This window comes from Crinia signifera, chromosome 7 (assembly GCF_055691185.1).
Source record: "Crinia signifera chromosome 7, ASM5569118v1, whole genome shotgun sequence".
NCBI lineage: Eukaryota > Metazoa > Chordata > Amphibia > Anura > Myobatrachidae > Crinia > Crinia signifera.
Window position 1 is genome coordinate 115,195,547 of NC_139223.1, and position 27,225 is coordinate 115,222,771.

Here is a 27,225-nt window from a genome sequence, read left to right on the forward strand (position 1 = left end):
CTTGCATTTTGCATCATCATGCAATACCCTCTTGTCTACTCCTAGTTGGTAAAGGGTCCATCCTACAGCAAGATAATAACCCAAAACATATCTCTAGGCTATATCACAACTACCATAGAGGAAAATAAAAAGATGGTATCATGAGATGGTCAGCACAGTTTGAACAGACTTAAACTACTATGATGAGTCAAAAGTTCAGATTAAATGTAGTTGAGCGAAGTGAATCTATGTTATGCATACATTTATATGAATCTCTGAAGCAATCCAACCTTTTGTTATTTCTGAATTAGTATCAAAGCATTGTAAATCCCTTTTTACCTGTTAAATGTGTTTCTTCTTCACATTCAAATGTATTCCCTAAAAGTTTATTTCTCTGGCGCAGTTTGATATAATATAATACAATATAATTAATTTTCAGATGCCATGGAGTGTAATTTACGTGTATTCTTGTAGGTGAGATAAATCCATTGTAAGAATTTATCTATGGGAAAGTCATTGCTAACATTTTGTTAAAATGGCAGCTCCCATGTGAACCGCTGAAAATATTGGAAAGTCGTAAGAAAATTTGAACATTTTTACTTCGTTGTGTCTGCTCTATGGAAGCATGTGTGAGAGTTATAGTGTATTCCTTCCATTCTCCGTGACTAAATCAGAATTTAAAGAGAAGTATAAGATTTGAGAATAAGGATGAATATTCAATGATCGTGTCCTGCAGCTATTTCTCATAAAAGAAACATCTGGAGATACTTGCTTGTAAAATATAGCTTTGGCAGTTTGCCACCTAGGTATAAATTGTCCCTGGGGCATTTCATTGTTTTATTATTTCCTGATATATGCGTAGCTGACTACAATCTCAAGGACATTTCCTGTGCATTAAACAGGTGACGGTGTGGCAACAGCAACATGGCATGTTCCATAGAGTACATATACCTATAATCAGAAATGTAATTGTGAATGGGATTTGATGGTATTTTAAAGGAACAGTAAGAATGTTTTATACAGTAAAGTCCTATAAGTCAACCAGCAGATGGGAAAGTCATCATTTTTGTGGTGGTTTAGTTTAAAATCCCAAGTCTCCATGCGTCATTGTAGCATTATAATAGATATACTATAGATGTAACAATGTTAAGTAATTACAGTTGTGCTCATAAGTTTTCATACCCTAGCAGAATTTGTGATTTTCTGGCCATTTGTCAGAGAATATGAATGATAACTCACAAACTATTCTTTCACTCATGGTTAGTGTTTGGGTGAAGCCATTTATTGTCAAACAACTGTGTCTACGCTTTTTAAATCATAATGACAACAGAAACTACCCAAATGATCTTGATCAAAAGTTTACATACCCCAGTACTTTATACCGTGTATTGCCTCATTTAACATCAATGACAGCTTGAAGTCTTTTGTAGTAGTTGTGGATGTTTATTTTCCCAGACGGTAAAGCTGCCCATTCTTCTTGGGCTGTTTTGCATGAACTTGAGATCTCCCCAGAGTGGATCAATGATATTGAGGTCAGAAGACTGAGATGGCCACTCCAGAACCTTCACTTTATTCTGCTGTAGCCAAGGTCAACTTGGCCTTGTGTTTTGGATCATTGTCATGTTGAAAAATCCAAGTACGTCCCATGCGCAGCTTCCAGGCTGATGGGTGCAAACTTTGGTACTTATGTAGTATCTGGGCGCCCGATTTAGAAATCGGGTCGGATCGGGCACATCGCATCGCATCGCATGCAACCAAATCGGATGCGATGCGATGGACCCGATTTTTCCATAGGATTCATTTTAATATAGAATTCAATGGGAAAAAGGGGTCCTGTTCCTTGCCCCACTATCCAAGTGGGCATGGAGTTGGATATAAACCTGTGGCGAGCGTAGCGAGCCACCGAGCTCGAAGCGTGGCGAGCGTAGCGAGCCCCGCGAGGGGACACAGAATACCGTCTGCTCGCCACGCTTCGGGCTCGGTGGCTCGCTACGCTCGCCACAGGTTTATATCCAGCTCCATGCCCACTTGGATAGTAGGGGTATGAAAAGGACCCCTTTTTCCCATTGAATTCCATGTTAAAATGGACTCAGTCCATTTTAACATTGAATCCTATGGGAAAATCGGGTCATCGCATCGCGTCGCATGCGATGCGATATCGCATCGCATCGCACTGATTGTATGCCTTAAGTTAAGGCATACAATCAAAAAATCGGGCGCCCAGATACTACATAAGTACCCAAATTTTCCTCCAGTATTTTTTGACAACATGCTGCATTCATCTTGCCATCCTTTTTTACAAAGTTTCCAGTTCCTTTGTAGCTCATACATCCCCAAAACATCAAATATCCACCTCTGTGTTTCACAGTAGGAATGATGTACCTTTAATCAAAGGCCTTGTTAACTCTCTCCAAATGTAACGTTTGTGGTTGTGGCCAAAAAGTTAAATTTTGGTCTCATCACTCCAAATGACTTGGTTCCAGAAGTTTTAAGGCTTGTCTCTGTGCTGTTTGGAGTATTGTAAGTGGGATGGCATTTGCTTAGTAATGGATTATTTCTGGCGACTCGACTGTGCAGCCCATTTTTCACCAAATGCCTCCTTATTGTGCTTCTTGAAACAACCACACCGCTTTTTTTCAGAGAGTCCTGTATTTCAGCTGGAGTTATTTGTGGATTTTTCTTTGCATCCCGAACTATTTTCCTGGCAGTTGTGGCTGAAATTTTTGTTGGTCTACCTGACCGTTATTTGGTTTCCACAGAATCCCTCATTTTCCACTTCTTAATTAGAGTTTGAACACTGCTGATTGGCATTCTCAATTGCTTGTATATCTTTTTATATCTATTTCCTGTTTTATACAGTTCAATTACCTTTTCCCACAGATCCTTTGAAAATTATTTTGCTTTCCCCCATGACTCAGAATCCAGACACGTCAGTGCAGCACTGGATGACAGATGCAAGGGTCTTTCAGGAGACCAGAACCTCACTGACCTTTTATACACACACACTGATTACAAGCAAATAGATCACAGGTGTGGATGGTTACCTTTAGTAGCCATTCAAACCTGTTTGTGTCAACTTGTGTGTATTTTATCATGCCAAAATCTCCAGGGTATGTAAACTTTTGATCAGGGTCATTTGGGTAGTTTATGTTGTCATTATGATTTAAAAAGAGTAAACACAGTTGTTTGACAATAAATGGCTTGGTACTTGTTTCCTAGCTCGGCACCCAATTTCCTTACGTTTGGTACCGTACTGAAATCGCATTGCATGTCACCTTATAGTGGCATGCAATGCATGCAATGCAATTCGATTTCAGTACCGCTCCCATTCCCGCTCCCTGTAATTCCTGCCCCCTGTCAGATCCTGTCAGAATCATTCTGAGGTGAATTTCTGACAGGAATGGCAGCATCTCTCAGACCTGCTGGACAAATATTGGAAATGGCTGTACCAGTGAACATGTTCAGCTTGCCTCAGATGCAGGAGGCTATCCAGTTCTTCCAGCACCATGATCTGCTTCCGCTGACACAGAATTGCAGTAACGGGCACCCTATGCGGCTGTCAGTTAAGGAATGTATGTGGCGGTGCCATGTGAGAGCATGTCGTCTCAAGTTGAGCCTCAGAGTGTCCCACTGGTTTTCAGGGTGCCTCTTATCCTTCGTCACCTTCATTCACATATACAGTATTCCTGGGCCCAGGAGCTCACATCAATCGAGTATTGTGAGCGACAGCTGGAAATATAAAAAAAAACTGCGGTCCTGTATAACTGATGGATGAGGGAGGCTTGCACCATGGACCTTATGGCACAGCCCCAGTGGCGTATCGGTGGTCCTGGGCACATTGTGGTGGTGGATGAAAGCTTGTTTGTCAAGCGAAAAAGTAACGACGGCCGCACTTTACCACAGCAGTGGATTTTGGGCGGAATTTGTCACGAAACTGGACAGTGTTTCGTTACAATGGTGCCCAGACGTGATGCCACCACTTTGATGGCAGCTATAAATTAAAACATTGAGCCAGGCTCAACTATCTATTCGGACTGCTGGTCGGCGTACAGAACAGAACAGTCTCAACAGGCTGGTTATCAGCATGCCCAAGTGAACCACAGGTTTAACTTCATTGACCCGGACACAGGGGTTCATAAGCAGAATGGGGAGAGACTTTGGGGTGCATGCAAATGGCACAATAAGCGCCAAAGAGGCACAGCACGCCACCATCTCCAATCATATTTACAGAAGTTTATGTGGCGGAAGACTTTGGGTGGTGATAATCCATTTGATAGCATCCTTCGAGCACTTGAACTCCTCCGCAGATTGACAGTTTTTTCATATTGATTTTTAGTGATTAATGTTGTTAGGTTTTAAGTTGATTAATTGTTATTATTATCATTATTTATTGTAATTAATGTGATTAATTCATTATGCTTTTTCATTCTAATTTATTACGTAAATTACAGTTATTCATTAACACATGTCGTCATTACTGTGTCAGATGTATGATATTGCAGGTTTGAATGTGTTCCTAAAACAAAATCACTATCCACATCACCCCGAAGCGTGGCGAGCACAGCGAGCCCCATGAGGGGCAGCGGAACGTGTCCTCCGACCTTTTCATACCCCCACTATCCACGTCGGCGTGGAGTTTATTTTATAAAGTGTGGCGAGTCCAGCGACGGGACGCGGATTACTTTACATTTATTCCTTGTACCCTCGCTGGGCTCACTGCGCTCACCACGCTTCGGACTCGGTGGCTCGCTGCGCCCACCACACTTTATAAAATCAACTCCACACCGACGTGGATAGTGGGGTATGAAAAGGTCGGAGGACGCCTTCCGCTGCGCTCGCCACACTTTAGGGTGGCGTGGATAGTGGTGGTGACGCAAAAGAATGGCATATGTGCCTTCAATAGTAAGCACCCATCATATCTCATAGCATGGGTGCTTGTACATTGACATATCGGATCGCACCCACTGCATGGTGCCGTGCGATCACATGCGATATTTCATTGTATAAGTACTGTTGTGCACTTAATATGCACATCGGATCATATCTCATAGCATGGGTGCTTATGCATTAAAATATCGTATCGCATCGGATTGCACCCTGTCTACGGTGCCGTCCGATCCAATGTGATATTTCATTGTATAAGCACTCCTGTGCACTTAATTTGGACATCGATTTCAGTACGGAGAATAGCCCAGTACGCTAAAAGCGTACTGGGCGTCGTGCTAGGAAACAAGTACTAATGGCTTCACCCAACCACTAACCATGAGTGAAAGAAAGCTTTGTGAGTGATCATTCATATTCTCTGACAAATGGCCAGAAAATCACAAATTATGTTAGGGTATGTAAACTTATAAGCACAGCTGTAAGTAACCCCCTTAGTTTTAGTGTCCAAACTTAATTTGTGGGGGGGGGGGGGGAGTATAATGTAAGAGAGAAAAGTTGGTTGTACACCCCTGATTTTTTGTAGCCCCTCTTTTGGGAAAACGGGAAAAGGGCATATCATCGGGGAAGTGCTTACAGAAGAAAAATATGTGATTAGGAAGATCAGGTTCAGTTTTTGTTTCTTTCTGCAAATTACTCTTGGGTACAATAAATCAGGCTGATACAGGGCCGGCGCCACCACTAGGCAGCTCTAGGCATTTGCCTAGGGCGCCGGCACCTGGAGGGCGGCAGTTCGCCCCTCACCCCCAGCACTGTGGTACCTGTGTAAAAAAACTTGCGTCCCCGGCGTCCCTGCTGAGTGCTGGTGCGTGCAGGGGTGTCCGTGCCGCCGGGGGAGCCTGCGGCGCTGTTATTGTGTATAAGCTTGTCGCGGCCGGCGGGGTCCCTACAGTGAATAGACAATAACTAGCGCTATGCGGACCGCCAGACAGAACATCAAAATCTGCAGTCCGGAGCTTATAGGGTCCGGTCCCCCCGGACCGGACCCTATAAGCTCCGGACTGCAGATTTTGATGTCCTGTCTGGCGGTCCGGAGTGTAGTCCGTTCCGGTTTTTACATAGTCCCATGTTCCAGTGTTTCACTAAGGTTTGTGACCAAACCACCAGATAGTTGTCCATTTGTAATTTGATGGACAACAATAGCAGTTTTTAAAACTCCATCAAAACCGCTGAATACTAAATTCAGTGTGTAGGTCAAAACTGCCTGTGATGTGGAGGGGTTAAGAAAGTTATTGTACAGTATATAGTGTAGTGCATTGAACTTACAAGTAGACTATTAAACTATTCATATTCATTACCTATCATTCCCTATTATAAATTAACATGTTTTTGTACAAAAGCACTGCACTAAAACAATCTTATATTTTCCTATTAGAGGTTTGTATTAAAATCATTTGTAAACCATGGTGTCCTACAGTGCATTCGGGAAGTATTCACAGTGCTTCACTTTTCCACATTTTGTTATATGACAGCCTTATTTCAAAATGGAATCTTTTTTTCCCTCAAAAATTTTCACACAATACCCATTAATGGCAATAGTTTTTTTTTTTTTTTCTGGAGATTTTTGCAAATGTATTTAAAATGTTGAAAAAACTAGTAAAATCACATGTACTTAAGTATTCACCGCCTTTGCTCAATACTTTGTTGATGCACTGTTGGTAGTAATGACAGCCTCAAATATTTTTAAATATGATGCCACAAGCTTGGCACACCTACTCTATCAATTGGCTGTTTTGCAGAATCTTCTTTGCAGCACCTCTCAAGCTCCATCATATTGGATGGGAGAGGTGTCGGTGCACCATCTAAACGATTGCTCAGTTTAGATGGTTGGCCAGCTCTAGGTAGAGGCCTGGTGGTTCTAAACTTCTTCTATTTATGGATGATGGAGGCCACTGTGCTCATTGGAACCGTAAAGTATCAAATTTTTTCTGTACTCTTTCCAAAATTTGTGCCTTGAAACGATCCTGTCTGGGAGGTCTACAGACAATTTTCTTTGACTTCATGCTTGGTTTGTTCTCTGACATGCACTATCTCCTTATTTAGACAGGTGTGTGCCTTGCCAAATAATGTCCAATCAGCTGAATTTACCACAAGTGGATTCCAAATTCAGCTGTAGAAACATCTCAAGGATGATCAGTGGAAATAGTATGCACCTGAGCACAATTTTGAGCTTCATGGCAAAGGCTTTGTGTACACATTGTCAATATGTGGTATTGTTTGTAGAATTTTAAGTGAAAAATTAATTAATTCCATTTTGGAATAAGGTTGTAACATAAAAAAAATGTGTAAAACGTGTAGCGCTGTGAATACTTTACAGATGCACTTAAATTGGTTCATTAAAGATTTAACCCTAATGCAGGATATATACAATGGATATGTAATATAAAATCTGATTAATGTATATTTCACCACACTTTTGGAAGGAGTAATTTCCTGAGTATTAGATCACTTCATACATAATTGCAGAGAATATTTAGATTGAATGGTGTTTTGTGCACTTTTGCTGTTGGGTACTCAACCCTGTATAAATCCTTCTGTTCTGATGATGTTAGTTTACCTGTATGCATTATACACACCTCACCATCTGTCTCCAGTGATCAATATAAAATTACATAATATATTTGGCTTAGAAAATTCTCACTTATGTGTAGCACAACAGGGATGTGTGAGATTAAAATGTGGTTTTTATTGCAAAAAATAATTTCCTCAGTGTAAGGTAAAAGCTTGTAATAGGGGAAAATGTATCCAATAAATCATGTAGTGGTGTGCTAGACACAGTGGATACGAGTCTAATGTGTACATTGAATTTTTTCCATTAACAACTCTGAGGGCAGCGTTCCAGATTTTAGATGCAGTATAAAGTATATAATACTTTTAAATATTCTTTCATGTTGGTTATCTAGCATTCTCCTCCATATTGCCTTGTGTAGCTCAACTATAGGATTAGAAACTCAGTTGTTATGTATGTTGGAGGATACAGTTTAAAATCCATTTCTGTATGCAGCAAGAAAACCTTCATGGTTGTGTTGTTGTGTTTGACTTTCCTTCACAATTATACTGTTTAGCAGAGCTCCCCATAGTGCCTTTATAAGGAAACCTTCAATTATAATGTCTGTGTTATGGCATTCTCCTCTCCAGTGCAGTGTGTAGCAGAGTGACTGTACGAGTGGACCTTATACAGACAGGTGTGTGCCTTTCTATGGAGCGCTTCCTTTTTTCCTCCTAGATTCTCCATATATATATATATCTCTATATATATATATATATATATATATATATATATATATATATATATATATATAGATATATATATATATATATATCTATATATATATATATATATATATATATATATATATATATATATATATATATATATATATATATATATACTGGTAAGTATCTGGTTAGTACCCTATAAGAAAATGTTCATTTTTGAATTTGTTGTCTTAGAGGTAATAAATTTACCGAAACCTCAGGCCGTCAAAGCAGTTATTTAGCGATTCCTTGTTACTAACCAGAGACTGGAACTCACCACCAATAGCACAATGGCAGGTAAAAGTCAATGTTTCAACCCCGGAGGGCCATTTTCAAGACAGACACCAGCTACTGAATATATGTACAACAACCAATCAGGATTAACACACATTTAGTTAATCAATCAGAATCAGGTGCATTCAAATCTCCCACCAGCAAAATATATATATATATATATATATATATATATATATATTGCAGGGAGACACTTCGCAATGCCTGGGCCGGCACTCAGGAGACTAACAGCAGAAATAAAAACGCTACACCCCAATCAGTGTGGTCAACGTTTCTGAGGCTTTAATTAGCCTCTTTCGTCAGGACATACAAAGCAGTATATGCAAAATACAAGAATAAATAGCTTACCCAAACCTAAGATCACCTCCCCACGGCGTCCATGTCCAGCCCGGCGCTGGTCCGCTGACGTCATCGCAGTGCTGCACGCTGCTGAGAGTCCAGCTGACTCGCCCAGGGGGCGTGGAGTCGCTCATAACGGTTGCTGTGGCAACCTATACATCAATAACACCATGGAAATAGAAAAACGAAAAAAGAAAAGGATACAGCAATTAGAACACAGAATCAGTACATAATAAGCATACAGGCTAAAGGGACAATGATACATCTGTACATAACTGAAACTACAGGTAAACTAAAAGTACAAAGACATTAGAAGCACATAATCATTATTACAAGAAACATCTAAGGCTAAGGATTTCGTTCATGCCACCTGGAAAGACAGTTTGGAGCCTGTCAATCCATTGTGCTTCTCTCTGCAGGAGTATTTTATTGCGGTCTCCGCCACGACTGGAGGGGGGGATCCAATCAATTATTTTAAATCTTAAAGAAGATATAGGATGGTTATACTCTCTGCAGTGACGGGCAACCGGCTGATCATTATGGGTACCCTCCAACGCCTTTCTGATGTTAGAGCGGTGCAAGGCAAACCGTTCCTTAAAGGGACGGATGGTTATACCCACATAAAGCTTGCCACATGGGCATTTAATATAATACACAACAAAATAGCCATCATCCCCCAGCCCTTAAAAAAGGCCTTCCATTTTCCCAGTACCTGAGGATCTGCCGCATTTGCTCAGACCCTGTAGTGGCCAATAGGGAATTAGATATCCTGACGGATAAATTCTTGGCTAGAGGGTACAACAAAATTAGCCTGGATCAAGCCAGGCAACGGGCTTGGAACTTGGTCTTAAATAACTCACAGACCACTCCCAATTCCAAAAATATCCTTGATAAAGTCATCTTTCCGTTAAATTTCTCTACCAATTCCCAATCACTGGTAAACAAAGCCAAATTGTTATAGCCATTGGTTAGTTCTGATTCTTCCCTTAAAATGTTCAAGGATAAATCCATCATGCCAGGATATCGCAGAGGTAAAAACCTCAAACAGTGGTTGCTCCACAATGACATCAGTGATTTCAATAAAAAAACTCCCTCCCATTTTTTATCCCGCAAACCATGCAATTTTCGCTGCCTAGGCTGCACAACGTGCAGTGCAATGGAAGTGGGTGACACCTTTTGTCACCCCCACTCTGGCAAAAAATACTGCATCAGATACCCTTTAACTTGCACTAGCTCTTTTGTTGTGTATTATATTAAATGCCCATGTGGCAAGCTTTATGTGGGTAAAACCATCCGTCCCTTTAAGGAACGGTTTGCCTTGCACCGCTCTAACATCAGAAAGGCGTTGGAGGGTACCCATAATGATCAGCCGGTTGCCCGTCACTGCAGAGAGTATAACCATCCTATATCTTCTTTAAGATTTAAAATAATTGATTGGATCCCCCCCTCCAGTCGTGGTGGAGACCGCAATAAAATACTCCTGCAGAGAGAAGCGCAATGGATTGACAGGCTCCAAACTGTCTTTCCAGGTGGCATGAACGAAATCCTTAGCCTTAGATGTTTCTTGTAATAATGATTATGTGCTTCTAATGTCTTTGTACTTTTAGTTTACCTGTAGTTTCAGTTATGTACAGATGTATCATTGTCCCTTTAGCCTGTATGCTTATTATGTACTGATTCTGTGTTCTAATTGCTGTATCCTTTTCTTTTTTCGTTTTTCTATTTCCATGGTGTTATTGATGTATAGGTTGCCACAGCAACCGTTATGAGCGACTCCACGCCCCCTGGGCGAGTCAGCTGGACGCTCAGCAGCGTGCAGCACTGCGATGACGTCAGCGGACCAGCGCCGGACCGGACATGGACGCCATGGGGAGGTGATCTTAGGTTTGGGTAAGCTATTTATTCTTGTATTTTGCATGTACTGCTTTGTATGTCCTGACGAAAGAGGCTAATTAAAGCCTCAGAAACGTTGACCACACCGATTGGGGTGTAGCGTTTTTATTTCTGCTGTTAGTCTCCTGAGTGCCGGCCCAGGCATTGCGAAGTGTCTCCCTGCAATATACAGATGTTGATGGCAAGGACACCAGGAGCTGCTGCTATCCATCCAGAGTGCCGGACATAAAAAGCCCAATATATATATATATATATATATATATATATATATATATATATATATATATATATATATATAAGAATGTTAAGGTCACAAAAAGGTTAATTATATACCTCCTAACATGAAGAGAAGAGACACTATGCGCTGCTTCTGTACTTCCCTTTTAATATATGATTACCATCACCTGCTTCAAACAGGTTAATTGATAAGAATGGTGTTTTACCACAGGTGATGGTAATCATACATTAAGGGGAAAGTCCAGAAACAGAGCAATGTGTCCCTCCTGGAGGGGGTCATGTTTGCACTTGTCATTCCAGGCCATTTTAGAATATCTGGAGAATAAGCAATAATATATCCCTATTCACAGTTTCTTTGCATTATTCTATAATATACTAAAGGCAAATTTAGAGAGGAATTTGGCAATTTAATCCAAACCATTTCAGACTGGGGGTTCTGGTTGCAGGGTAAAGTTTTAGATTGTTTTTCAACATTGAAAACTCACTCTTGATAAAAAAAAAAGTCCTAATACCTTGAAAAAGATTCATCACAATCAATAGATTGCAACAAATGTTTCCAGCCCAGACAGACTCACTACCAGCTGCTTTTGTGCATAAATATTTTGGGTGCAACACGCTTTGCATCGAATTAGGGGGATTAGAACATTTTTTGAATATTTATAACCTGCTGCATTGAGAAGGAACTGGAAGCACCTTGTACACAGCTTCATCAAAAACACCTCAAGAGCTGTTTATGCACTCTCCATGCAATCTCTGTGATAATTTATGTGACAGATGCAGTACTACAGTATCCAGACAGATCAGCCAGACTTTCAATCAAAATGGCCTTTAAACATGATTCCGGGGATGTGTACCTAGCTGCTGTGGAGAATTCGTAACATTCTAAAATGTTCCCATCTGTCTTCAAAGCCTTATTTGAAGACAAATTAACTCTTAAAAAGGTTGCAGATTAAATATGGTTATTTTCACAGAAATGCTCAAAGGCTTTTTTAATAAACATAGTGAAAATACCATAAATTACTTTTACCTACAAAAAAATCAAACATATTTATATGGCTGGTTAACCCAGTCATGTTATTAAAAGATTTTCTTGTCTCACCCAAACAAAAAACACAAATAGGAAATCTATGAGTCACACCTGTCACTGCATATTGTAAGTAGGAAATAGTCCCTTAGATGTAATCACCAGGCCAAATTACATTTTATTGCAGGGGTTGAAGTTTTGGCCGTGACAAGTGATTGTCGTGTAAGGGAGAAAATTTACTAAAAATTGCGTTTGCCAGGGGGTGTGGCCTGGAGTAACTAGGAGAAAGACGTGTCTACCGGTTCTCCCACCTAAAATCCTGTTTCCTTATACTTAAAGGCAGCACTACCCCATCTCAACTAGACTACTAAGCTTGGGTAACCTCTCTTACACCTGCATTTGTCCCACAGATTTTTTCTTCTCCTGTGCTTGTTTACACCTGACCTGACGGTCTCTGCGATGGGGACCCTTAGAGTGGTGCTCTGAACTGCATTGTCTGCCGCCGCTCACTGTACAGGAAGGGTGTCCCCTCTCATCGATTGATGGGTGTGGCGTTGAGTTCCTTAGTACTCAACTGCAATATCTGGTGTCCGGGACTGGTCCATCCCATCTGCCTAGTGTGCCTCAGCACTTGTGTGTGACCATGGCCATTTTGGAACCTCCTTCTTCACCGTCTTTATACTTGCTCTCACTGTACCCTTGCAAAAGTTGACAATGGGTTTGTAATTGTTGGGCTTCTTTGTCATTATCCTACAATACCTGCAAATCCTTAAGTTGTAAATTTGGATGTGCTGGTTAGGTTAGTATAGTTAGAGGCGAATTGGGTTAGGTATCCAGGTATGCCTATGTTGGGGACAGGTTATATAGGTTGGGGGAATGGGGGGTAAGTTTATCTCAAATACTGTATGGGTAGCTGTTAGTTTTGTGTTTACTTACTGCGATTTATATTATGACTTATATTGCTGAGGGGGTCTTTTGTGCCAATGTATGACATACTTTTTGTATTTATGCTCCTTTTACATCCTGTTCATTTTCATTTTAAGAGCCTGAATGGTGCCTTCGGGTGTTGATGCTACACTAATCCTAAACTAGTTTGTCTGTAACGTTCATGCGAAATATGCTTATTTCACTTCTGCCTCAAAGTATATTATTGTTTAGAATCTGCTACAGTACATGTTTCTCCTGTATAATTACTTTTGTGGGTACTTATATGTTAGTTGGGCGCCCACTAAGCTATTTACTTAGTTTTATGCATCCCCTCGTGGGGCTCGTTATGCTTGCCACGCTTCGGGCACTATATAAAATCAACTCCGTACCGACATGGATTGTGGGGGTATGAGCGTACTAACTATAGTGGGCGCCCAACTAACATATAAGTAACCTTTTGTGTGTATTAAGTTATGTTTTTCTTTTCAAAAATTAATACAAATGACTCAATAAAAAAAAAAGAATTGTGTTTGATCTGTGATCAGCATGCTTAGAGAAGCTTGCTCAGATCAGTGTGATCTATGCAGTTATTCCCTGCATATAAATAGTCAAAAATTAGAGAATTTCTCTAATTAAAAAAAAGTGAGGTCCCTCCATGCAAAACCATAACTAGCCCCGAGCTCTATGAGCCAGCCCGGGTTCCAAAAATATGCAAAACTAAATATTCAATGAACTAGACACACTTGACAAGGCCTCCACACACACAATATTGTTCCCCTCAAACTATTCAGCATAGTCCTGGGATTCCTGGGGATGTGGGGATCCCCAATAAAGGTGCACCCTCTCTCCCATGGTCTGAAGCCTCCGGCTATTCCGAGCACCCCTAGCTTGCGAGTGCATGGCTTATAGTAGAGACTTTAAAAATAAAGTGATATTGTCATTTACAGGGATTGTAAGGTCCCATTAAGGCTGTCAAGGTACCATTATGATATCTTTAGTCCCTCTGTAGCATAAATATTAAAACAAAAACAATACTCACACTAAATATTATTAAATGTTTAACACATACACTAACATTATACGAACCTTGTCCCTGGTGCTAATTGGTTCTCTTCTCCAGTAGAATCCCACTGCCGGGATATAAAAATATGCAAACTCACCTAACTCTTGGTTCCAATCAGTTCTTTGGTAATGTGGGCATCCTAGGAGATAAAAATTAAAATAAAAGTGAATGTTCCTATACATGTCAGACATCGCAGTGCTATATGTACATGCTTTACATACATCATGGCTCACGTAAATGGCAGAAATCACATGATTCTGTCATTTGTATGGCTTGAATGGTAACAGGCCACTAATTGACTGTGAGTTGCCACTTTGTCAATCAACAGCTAGGCTACTGATTGGTTAACAGACAGGCCATGATTTTACTGTAGAAGGAATGTATGTATTTAACTTTTACTTTGCACGGTGTATGCAGTGGTACAACTACCATGGGTAGTAAAGGGTACAGCTGCTATGGGACCAGGCTGCCTCTAAGGGCCTGACACTCCTCTTTTACCCAGTTACTGTACTCATGAATTGGATTGCCAGGATTCAGCCTGATTTACCTGTCAGCCTGACCCTGAGACAGCTGACCGACCAGGGAACACTTGTACATGGAATTTTTAGTTTATCATTTACTGCTCAGACTCTAAGATCAAGTACAAATCCTATTAGGCCATTGAGGTCTTTATAAATACAGCCACTGTTGAGCTGAAGAAAACATAACTGTGCAGCCTGGGCCCAAAATATATATTTTTTCTCTGATTTTAATTCCATTACCTTTACACAGAGAAGCACTGCACAGATCACACTATAAAGTCCGAAATGTTCTGACATTCTGTAGGTGGTTCATTGTGGCATTACCCCAGTGCCAGTCCTCAGACCTCTTAGCTTTTAATAGTAGCATGTTGGCCTCCTCTCGACTTTTCCTTTAGTCTGTGCTTTTACATTTAAAATAGCTTTTTACATTAAGGCCTTTTTAATTCAAAAAATAAAATTTCAATAATCCACACATATCCTTCTCTTGACTCTATAAAAGTTTATTTGTGACTATGGCTATACCAATAAATGCAACCAAACAGTAAGTAAATCCTACCGGTTATGCTAATTAGATTTGGACATTTTTTTGAAAACGTTGTAAGCTGGATACACTCTAGGGGCAGTATTCAATGAAAATATTCTCCGTGCACGGCGAGCATTTTTTTTTGCTCGCCGTGCACTCTCCGTGTTCCGGAGGGGTCGCTGCCACTCCTGCTCCCCCTATTCAACGTGTTAAAGACTCGCCGCCACTCGCGGCGAGTCTTAACCCCTGCAGCGGACGAGCGTCCGCGGCAGGGAGCTGTCAGGGAGCCGGGGGACGTAGAGATTAAAGTCTCTCTTGGCTGCTGCAGGGGATATGGGGTGGGGAGCAGGGCTCCCCTGGACCCAGGCAGCACAGGCTGCCCCCCCTATAGCCAGCGGGGGACCCAGTATTCACTGTACCCGAACGTGCATCGGGTGCAGTGAATATATGAATATCTAATGAGCGGCTCGAGCGCTCCGGCCCCCTGCTGGCTGCACTGTGTAAAAAAAAAAAAAAAAAAAAAAAAATGTAAAAAAATATTTTTTTTAAAATTAAATATATATTCATGTGCTATAGGCACATGAATAAAAATAACATGGCCCTTCACAGAAAAAAAAACCTGATTTTTTGACACCAAAATTAAAAAAAACACCCTTTTAGTTTAAAAGTTCACATTCCTGCTCTCCATCAAAAGATGGAGAATTTCTACACGGAGAGAGACGGCGAGAATCACTTAGAAAGACGGAGAATATTTCACATTGAATAGGGTGGCTCGCCTTTGGAGAAAAAAAACCTCTCTCCACCGCGTGAAAAGCACAAACTCTCCAGAAATCACAGCGAATTTTTCTCATTGAATACTGCCCTGGGTCAAGTGTGTACACAGCGGCACTGCCTGTGATGGGACTAATCAGCATGGCCCTTGCTATAGATGCCTGTATGGAGGACCAATGGAGGATGACGCTGTGGACACCTGGGTACATGCATTGTCAGTGACATAGCAGGTACACCCTAGATGATGTGCCCAATATGTATGTTAAATCTGCCGTCGGATGACATATCATGTAGTGTGTGCCCAGCTTAAATCTTGATACAGTTACAGCCTCATTTAGGGGGGGTCTATGATTATACAACCATGGTATAGTATTGTAGGTTTTGTATTTTGCTTATTTTAACTTTAAAAAAAAAACAACAGAAAATCAATCAAATATTTTTGGTTTTAAGGTCACATTAAAGGTAGAAAAGGGTCTTACTGTAGGTGATTTATTTTGATTGCTGCCTATAAAACCCTTGCAATTTCTGTAATGGTGAAAAGATTTTTTGCATCCACTGTATGCAATTGGATGCCTGGGTAGGCTATAATTTATTGTGAAATAATGTAATGTTATGTACAGTAGAATCAAGAAGCAAAAAGAACAAACACATCTAGCAATAGCTGTTGGCAAGGAGAATTTAGTCGATCCTAACAAATGTTGACTGCACATTCTTTAAAAAAAGAAAACTATTACATTGCTAATCTTATGTTGAGTCTCAGGAATCTAAAACACACTAAACTGCAATCACAGTAAATGTAATTAATATCCATTTAACAGCATGGTGCTGTCACAGCTCAGAAAATGAGTCTTTTTCAACCTGGTTTCCCTGAGTGTATTTCAGATTTGCAGAAATGTTAAACTTGTTTGTGACTTATACCCTGTTCTCACTGTTATGCAAATTCCCGGGTCAAGCATTTCGACCCGGAAATTTGCCTTTTAACAAAGGGTTTTTTTTCAATCCGAACGGTTCCACCCGTGTTGCAATTCCCAGGTCTCCAACCCTGCTTTTTAGCCAGGATGGAGACCCGGGAATGCCGACTCAGGTTCACCTGTTCACACTGCAAAAAAAACCATGTTAAAAGGCAAATTACCAGGTAGAACTGCTTCACCCGGGAATTTGCCTTAGCAGTGAGAACCTGGTATCCAGCGCTGCTGGGTAAAATGATGGGTAAAACCTTTGTTTTGGGGCGGGTGCAGTGTTGAGGTGGCTAGGTGAGGGGGTACTGCGGGTTTAGAAGGTTCTGGGTATGGGGAGTGCCTTGGGTGGGTGCATTAGTACTGCGGGTAGGGGAGTGGTCGATGCGAGTTTGCTGCAGGTGAAGGAGGGTGTCCGGTGGTGCTGTGGTTGTGGGAGGGGCGGGTGTGTGTGTGTGTGCTGCCGGTGGTGCTTACTTACTTACACTGCTTTATCACTTGCAAGTCTCCGAGTGATGCATTTTTTCTGATTTAGAGATTGGGGAAGGGCGATCTTGGCATGTGCTGAGCTGATAGGCTATTAGCCCCGATCTGTCACCCTATGACTCCACCCAGCATTATACACACAGTCACAGAATGACAGATCTGGGCTATTATAGGAGATGGCATATAAAATTACTGAGGAGGAGAGGGATCTAGGTGTCACTATTTCAGGGGACTTAAAGGCAGGTAGGCAATGTAACAAAGCAATGAAGAAGGCAAGTCAGATGTTTGGTTGCATAGGGAGATGAATCAGCAGTAGAGAAAAAAGATCTAATAATGACACTGTATAGGTCATTGGTACGACCTCATCTAGTGTACTGTGTTCAGTTCTGGAGGCCATATCTCCAGAAGGATATAAACACATTAGAGACTGTACAAAGAAGGGCAACTAAAATGGTGCATGGCCTACATCACAAAACTTACCCGGAAAGACTAAAAGATCTCAATATGTATACTTTAGAGCAGAGAAGGGAAAGGGGGGACATGACAGAAACTTTCAAATATATCAAGGATTTTAACAAGGTACAGGAGAGAGACATTCTTCATAGGAAGAGGAGCAGCAGAACACGAGGACATGCACTGAAACTAACGGAGGAAGATTCAGGGGAAATTTGAGGAAAGATTACATCACAGAAAAGGTAGGGGATAAGTAGAATAGCCTCCCATCAGAGATAGTAGAAGCAAATACAGTAGTACAATTTAAACATGTGTGGGATAGGCATATTGATATCCTTACAAAGCAATAAGGATCCACTATGGTTTGACATAACATGTTTTAAAAAGAGGCAGACTAGATTGGCCAAGTGGTTATTATTTGCCATCAAAATCTATGTTTCTATATGAGTTAACTGTATGTGAGTTTACTGTATGTTTTTTTGTGCTATTGATGGCCATACAATGTGTCAATGGTAATATAAATAGTTAAGCCTATTCCTACCAATATTAAAGTGAGATGCATTAGAATAACATTTAGTATACCCTTATCCTGCACTGAGAGTGTTTCCAATAGAGCAGAAAGCAGATATTACATTATATTGAACTATTTACCTGCACCGACGTGAACTGACACTAATACACACTAGAATAACCTGCAATTATGGATGCATTCAGATGATGATTGTTATGATAATATAAAATCATTTTCTGTGTAAATCGTAATAGAGCTTATAAACATCACATTTGTTACATAGAGTCCATCTGAACAATTAAAAGTCTTGTAGACAATACCTACCACCTTCTGAAAGGTGTTGTGACTCAGGACCTTATTCTAGTTCATTCTTTCTGACAAAATCCTTCTTAGATGGACAAAATCATGTGCACTGCAGGGGGGCAGATTTCAAATGTGCAGAGAGAATGAGGTTTGGGTGGGGTTTTACTTCAAATTGAGATCTATATTGCAGTGTAAAAATAAAGCAGTCAGTATTTTCCCAGCGCAGAAACTAAATAACTCACCAAAATCTAATTCTCTCTGCACATTTTAAATCTGCCCCCCTGCAGTGCACATGGTTTTGTCCATCTAAGTAGGATTTTGTCAGAAACAGAGCCGGCCCTAGCCTAAATGACAACCTAGGCCATATTTTGGCTGGTGCCCCCTAGCACCGCCACTAGTTCCGCCTCTGACCCTTCTCCCCTTTCCCAGCACCATCAACCCTCATCATAGCAGTCATCATTTTGGTGCTCCTACCCGTAATATTTTAAATAGAAACAGTGCACACATTCAGTGCACAGCCCAAACAGGGGTGTGTTCTTGCTGGGAAGGGGCATGGCCACCCAATAGTACCCCCAATTCAAATTATGCCACACAGTAGTGCCACTTTATTCACATTATGTCATGCGATGGTGTCCCTTATTCACGTTACACGTTACCTTATGTACATTACTCCTCACATTATTCACATTATACCCTTAGAAAAAAATCCTGAGAAAATATTGTATTTTAAGCACCTCCATGGCCACACTGCAACCCAGCACAAAGCAGTGTGTGCTGGGCAGAGGAGAGGAGCTGCAGCTGCTGCTGTCACTTAAGGAGAGGGGGCCCGGGGCCCCCACTGGGCCCTTCCATCAGACTTTGGCCTGGGTAATTTGTACCCCCTACCCCTTTCTCTCGGCACCCCTGATAATACCACACAGTAATGCCTCTTACACATGACACACATTATTAATGTCCTTATAACCATAATGCCCCTTACACATTATGCCAACCTTTATTAATGCCCTTCATACACATAATGACACACATAATGCCCCTTACACATATGTTGCACATTATTAATGCCCTTATACACATGACACACATAATGCCCATTACACATATGTTGCACATTATTAATGCCCTTATGACACACATAATGCCCCTTACACATATGCAGAACACTATTGCACAACCAACCCACCCACAGACAGCACTCGCACAGCCGCTAACACTGTGGCCTCTGCCTCTGCTTGGATACAGAGGTTTTCTCATACATCTTGACTCAATAAGCCATGCAGCTCCTGGCCAGTTCTGCTAACATTGGGTGCATTTTTTGCTGAAAATTCGTCCTATTTGCATTGTTATGTGACCAGGTCACACAAGGAGCTTCCGATGATTAAAATGATATGCGGCATGCCTAAATTCTGTGTGCGACTGTGGCTGTACCTGCATACGGAATGCTATGTTACAGTGATTTCCATGAATATACTATTTCATATGCAGATACAGCCTCACTCACACACAGAATATAGGCATGCTGCATATCATTTTAATCAGCAGAAGCTGCTGATGCCCCAAGGTATTCCAAATGCCTTAGGCAATTGCCTAGTTTGCCTATGCCTAAGGCCGGCTCTGGTCAGAAATAATGAACTAGAATAAGGCCCTCAGTTATGTTTGGATATGGCAGCATCACAAAAGGGAATTACCACTTTCTTCAAGGTGATGTGAGTTGGTTTAAAAATGTAGTCTTTTCCATCCAGACAGTTAAGTTTCTTAGTTGCATTAAAAATGCAATTCTACCATTTTCTTTTTATTTATTTTAATTTCTCTTCATCCAACAAACATTCCATGTGCCCTTCAAATATATTTCTTACTTGAGAAGCTAATTAGTCTTTTCATAAATTATTTCTCCTATATCAGCATCGCTATGCAAAAGTCAATGATACGTCTACAGATAGATAAACAAATAAAGATGTCTAGACTATTTTAATCTGCTACGTGAGTCTTTCTACGGCTTTATGTGTTTGAAGGAACAAATAACATTTTCTGCGGTTTATGTAATGTTAATTGAATGTTTTAATGTCTAATAACATAATGTCACATAATGTATGTTTGTAACATTAAATCAAAGCTAATGCATCCAAACCAATTTAGTTCAAAATAATTCTTACTACATTAAATGCAGTAAAAAAACAGAATATATCCTCTTTCTCTGATACAAATCTTACATTGGTTTTGTATATGAGACTGTCACCATATGGCATATGTACCCCAAGGGGTAACTGGATAGATTCTTGAGTCTGTTATATACTGTTTTTAACTCAAAATGACAATATATTAAAAATAATACAGCATATACAGATCTAACTGGAATAGATATTTAACATTTAAATGCTTTAGTATTTTCTTATTGTACATTTACTAATTCTGTCCATACCTTTATGCAGTTTTGTCTGATTTCTCCCATTTCCAACCCATCGGGCAGAGAAAACAGGTGAAAATATGCAAATGTGTTTTAGATTCGATCCAAAACACGGTTCCACTGGAACTGAGCCCCTAGATTGCTGCACATAGGATCTGTTTAATCTAACAGCCTCTAGCAGCACTTGCCATGATCGCATGTGACATATCAAAGGACCGCATGTGAGGAGCCAGGTGGTCCAAGGGAAATCTTTTGCGACTTCTCACTCTGCAAGTCGTATTAGTGTATGGGAGCCATTAGTGTTGGAGTTATATTAGGATTACACGAACAATGTAATGGTTAGCATTACTGCCTCTCAGTGCTGAGGTTGTGGGTTTGATTCCCACCATAACTGTGCAGTGTTTGTATATTCTCCTCATGTTTGCGTGGGTTTCCCACAGTCCAAAAATATACTGGTAAGTTAATTGGCTTCCAACAAAATATTTTACTCAAGAGTGAATTTGTGTCTATGTAAATATGGCAGGGAATATAAATTGTAAGCTCCAATGGGGCAGGGCCTGATGTGATTGTTTAAATATTCTCTGTAATGCGCTGCAGAATATGTATGCTCTATATAAGAAACTTTTAATAAATAAATAATCAATCATAATTAATAAGCATATAACAAACACATTTTAGATCATATGTAGCCAACTTTTTCATAACATGGGAAACGTATTAAAAATGAATTGGGAAGTCCTGCTCTATAGTCATCAGTATTACATACAACTTACATACAACAAAAAGATAGATTCCATAAAACTAGGAAACTGACCTGATTTTTATTTGAGTTAAAAATGTGGTACTTGTGTAGTGTCACGGCGCCAGCATGGCGCCGTGCGTCTGAGTCCCCTTGCGGGGCTCGCTTCGCTCGCCCACGCTGCAGGCTCGGTGGCTCGATACGCTCGCCACGCTATTTAAAATCAACTCCATGCCAACATGGATAGTGAAGGTATGAACTATCCATGTTGGCATGGAGTTAAGTTACTTTTTTTTAACATAGTTTGTGGCGCCGTGAAACTACACAAGTACCAAAAATGTTATTAATCAATTACAGAGGTGTCCTCATATTTTGTTGCTGCATGCATGCCACAGAATAGCTTGAGTGTGAATATGCATGCAACCAATATCCATTTGTTTTGAATGGGGAATCATCGGGTGCGGATTAGTATGGCTCTTGCCATCCATTTAAATAGCCCACTCATTTCACAGTATGCATATACCTTACTACATGCAGAAACAAAGTATGCTGTGTATGCATGTATACATACAGTATATATTGGACTGCGAGTAAAGGCACAGTACAAAGAGAAATTACACAGTAAGAACATGATAGCATGGGCAATAATGACACATAGTAAAAAAGGAGTGCAAGAGAGTTTGATGTCGCTCATACAGTATATCACATTCAATGTCAAATTAACAGTCTAGGTAGCAATAAAATAGGACATCACCAATTGCTCATATTTAGATTTTACTTATAGAGGGAGTAGTAAAAGACAAAAAGAAAATGAGAGAATCAATGAGGTTGGAAAAGAATCGGAATGCAGTAAGGAATGAGAAAGGGGAGAATTTGTCAAGAAGGGGTGGGCAGGGCGGAGGCAGTACTAAGATAGGGGGAGGTCATCTGAGCCCAGGGTTGGACTGGCTCATATGGGTAGAGAGGAAACTGCCTGGGGGCCCACATCCTCATCTAGAAGTCCGATTCCAGACTGTACAATTGGCCACACCCACTATGGAGACTGGTCTATGTCCCGATATAGGGGCTATAGGCTTTCTGGAGCCACACCCTCTCTGGATACTTACCTATGGCCCATTACAGGGGCCATAAGTTACAGGCAACTATAACTGGGTTCTTTCAATAATATACAGGTCTCTTATCACTGTTTAATTTGAAAGCATAATCTACTTTTAGATATACAGTATCAGTTGCTAAGAAGTCAATAAACTTTATCAAGATTTACTTTTTTTTAAATGTGAAGTGAGGCTTCAGTCTAGTCCATTTTGAAGAGCTTGGCCCTTGAAAAGGGTAAGAGAAGCTCCAAAAAGGTGTGACCATTGGTTTAAGATGCATTTAGTAGACCCAACAAAGACTATGGTGATGTAACTAGGATGCACCAGGAGACTATGCTAATTCATTTGATATATGATATTTGTGTGCAACTGAATATACAAATCTGTATACAAATTACAGTGGTGATTTTTGTTGCCATGCCAAATTCTGTTGTGCTTCATATACAGACTCACACAAAAATACAAGTGTTGCATGTCAAATTAATTAGCAAAATCTTGGTGCGGCCTAGTCACATTGCATTGTACCGGTGCTGATGGAGTTGCATGGGACCTGTCAACTCCTGCTCAGTAAATGGATCCAAATCAATGTTGTGTTTCAGGAGCTGTAACACAAATTCACTCTTACATTTACACATGATTTTGATACAGATTTTTAAATATTAGTAAATTTCCCCTAAGAAACAAAATTAATATATCCCCTGCCATATAAATGTGCTTACAAACTTAACGATCCACCATATAGAGCATAGACACTGGACAAAACCGTTCAGTGACATCATAGGATCCCTTCTCCTTACATGCTGCCATTGACGGGAGGGCCGCTAACGACACAATGAAGTGTTTTTAATTTGTCGTTCATAGTGCACACACATATTTTAAACTATATTGCTCAAAAGAGTAAAAATGAGCGATGTTGTATTGTAAGTGTTTATGAATAGGTTTTGAGGAGATTACAGTCTAAAAAACAAATAACCATTAGCAGTGGCAGTTGGGGTAGTTCCATTATTTGAAATTTGTAATGTACTCTGAAGCCAGCATTGACCATTTAGGGTTTGACTCATGTAAAATATATAAAAAGTGAAAACAGATACCCTTTAAAAATAGTTTAACAGATATATTTAAAATATTTGAGTTACATGGACAATAAATACATTTAACTACTGTACAACATAAATTAAGTGGATGAACCCAACATACAGTATAATGACAGAATTAGAGCCTGACCTGAGAATTGCATCAAGCAGAGGGGTTACTCTGGGAAGCAGTGTCCCCAGGGGCTTCTCTCTTTTCCTGAGAGTTTGAACCAGTTAATTGAAAGCCATCGATATCACTTCTGTGGTTGACTGCCCCTCCTAGCAAGACCAAAGACATCACACTCTCTTTACTTTAAACATAATATACATAACATACATACGTATACACATGCATACATATATTTATATAAAGTGGTGCGTGTGTGTGTTTGTGTGTGTGTGGGGGGGCACCAATATTTTATCTTGCCTCTGGCCAACTGGAACGAACTTATGTCAATGGCATCAAGTATGTAGTCATCAAGCTCCATATCCTGTATGCTTTTTTGCATATAAACAGTTTAAGATCATGCAGCCGTGAGATGACTGTACATACAGAATGATAGCAGACATCTTATAACTGATTTTACTAAAATGTCCGATATATGATCCAATCAATTGCCTTTAGATTAGTATTGAGCACTGCAGTCATTTTCAGATGACACATGCTGCAATATTGTAGCTTGTGGCAGTAGCCTAATTCCAATATACTATATTTTGGAATCTGAAATAATCGGTATGTGTGATTTGTTATAGTTGTTCTAACCTTTTAAACCTCTTTTAAATACAATATTTGTTCCCAAGACTGATATCTATCAAGACTTTAATAAGCGTTCCTGCCTGGACACTCACTAAGACATCAGAAAGGAGATTTTCTGCAACACAAACAGAGTTTAATAAAGGTCATTGTAAATTAGCAGATTGAAAGTGCAGCACATTGAAAATGCTAATTCCATCACTTTCCAGACTTTTTTCTCTCAATCAGACCAAGGACAATTAGAAGACAGTTTTCAGTGTGACATTTAACTGTTCTGCTGCTGCTGTGCAGGTATTTTGTCAAATGGGAATGGCAGTTATTTTAATATGCTGTTTATTTTTGTTATATTTTATCTACAGGTGTTCTCAGGAAATACAAATGCAGATGGTGTGGTGAACCACAAGTTCCAGCATTCCATAAAAGCCAGATTCCTACGATTTGTTCCATTGGAGTGGAATCCAACTGGGAGGATTGGAATGAGAATTGAAGTGTATGGATGTGCATATAGTAAGTAAAAGTTCTTTAAGATGAATTACATTTATTTGTTATCAATGCCGCCTGTTAAGACTAGAAACGTTAATAACACTTGTGTCGCTAAAATTTGTTATCTAAATTCAACCCAAAAAATGTTGTGTAAAAAAGATTAGATTTCTTATATAAGGCAAACCTTAAAGGTCATTAAGAAGACTAAAAATGTTTTAGCTTGGCAATTTTCACACATACAGTATTTTGACAAATTCACTTGGCAATCAAATGATTAATTTGCTTCATTGTTGTAACAAATGCTTGCTTTCTACAACTGAAGTTGTTATCTCTTCTTAATTAGTGGTTATTTTAAGTCAGAAGGCCTGTGGTCAGGTATTAAAACAGTGGATATTGATGGTGGCAGCGTTACATTTCTTGTTAGCTGTAAGTGAAAACTATGGTTAATTTCTCCATTGCTAGGGCACATTTTATTATTTTTTGTATATTATGAATCTAGTTTTTTATATCATGCACACTGTACAAGATGTGAAGTTATGTATTAGGTTTTATTATTGTCTTGTATACCAAAGCAAAATTTAGCAGATAAAGGGAAGGATGCACTAAGCAAAAAATGCGGTAAAAAACACAGTTATCTGGGTTTTTACCGCATTTTTATATGCAGGAAAACCCATACGCCGGTTTTCGCTACGGGGGATATCCCCAGCAAAAGCTGGCAATACCCCATAGAAGCCTATGGGCTTCTTAACCCGACCCAGCGTCTCCCCGCACGGATTCACGTTGACCACCCCGTTGTCCAGGCAGCACAGTGCTATGCTGCCAGGACCCGTGACCTCCTCCTCCCTGCACTGTACATCATCTTCCAGGTACAGGGAAGAGGAAGAGAGCCCACCCCACAGCAGAATTATCTGCCGGGTAAGGGAGGGGGAAGCCACTGGGTAGCCACCGGGCACCTGCTGCACATCGCCACCACAACGCAAAGGGCAGCTCTTAACACAAGAGCAATAATTATTGCATATGATATTGCATACTGTATGCGATATTTATCTATGCAGTAGCTGGCGATGTGCAGCAGAGAGGGGCAGCGAATCTCGCCCAAAGTCTTATAAATGACTCAGGTATGCTTCTCAGAAACTGTGCACATATTCTACTGATTCCAACCTATATATATGAAGAGTGGCTATTAGTCAGTACTTGTAAAAAAGAAACCATACAGCATTAAAGGGGGTGGAGGAACGTTGACCCTTAAATCTCCCAAAAGGGGTTTGCAAGTTTCACCCCTATTGCCTTAGTTGTAGTTGCCACACAGTGTTTGAAGTTGTGTTTTTTTTTCAAGCATCATAAAAATGTTTTGTTTAAAAGTAGAGAAAAGTGTTAACCTTAAATATTCAGTTACATTTATCAACTGCATACCAAATCTTTCTGTATGCTAACCGTGGCTTATGGGGCAGATTGTATTTCATGTGCATGTGTGTTTAAGTGGCACAAAAGATTTAGGGGTGATTCAGGTTCACTCGCAAAGAAAATTTGGTTTGCTAATGGCCAAAACCATGTGCACTGCATGTGGGGTAGATGTAAGATGTGCAGAGAGAGTTAGACTTGGGTGGAGTTTGTACTTCAAACTGATATCTATATTGTAGTATTTACCCTGCACAGAAACAAAATAACTCACCCAAATCTAATATCTGCACGTGCTACATCTGCCCCATTAGCATACCGAATGTGTTTCATGTTTCATCAGGACAATGCATCAGCCCACACAGCACTGGGGGCCTTATTTTGGTTCATTCTTTCTGACAAAATCCTTCTTAGATGGACAAAACCACGTGCACTGCAGGGGGGGCAGATGTAACATGTGCAGAGAGAATTAGATTTAGGTGAGTAATTTTGTTTCTGTGCAGGGAAAATACTGACTGCTTTCTTTTTACACTGCAATATAGATCTCACTTTGAAGTAAAACCCCACCCAAATCTAATTCTCTCTGCACAAGTAACACCTGCCCCACCTGCAGTGCACATGGTTTTGCCCATCTAAGAAGGATTTTGTCAGAAAGAATGAACCAAAATAAGGCCCTATGTGACTTCTTTTTGTCTGAGAAACATGCCACAGTGCTAGAACACTCTCCACACTTGTCAGACCCAGCACCCTGTGACTTCTTCTTTTCCCTAAAGTCAAATATGAATTTTATAAGGGAAGGGA

At 40.3% G+C, this 27,225-nt stretch overlaps 1 protein-coding gene across 2 annotated transcripts in view; it reads left to right on the forward strand.

Annotated features, from left to right (window-relative positions):
* CNTNAP5 (contactin associated protein family member 5) overlaps positions 1–27,225 on the forward strand; it is a 469,403-nt gene that overhangs the window by 150,496 nt on the left and 291,682 nt on the right. For both annotated transcript variants that reach the window (XR_014450796.1, XM_083153658.1), the window contains exon 4: positions 24,903–25,050. Coding sequence is in view for 1 of the 2 variants with exons in the window: in XM_083153658.1 (XP_083009784.1) it covers positions 24,903–25,050 (148 nt within the window). In the remaining variant the exon portion in view is untranslated. The remainder of the gene's footprint in view (positions 1–24,902; positions 25,051–27,225) is intronic.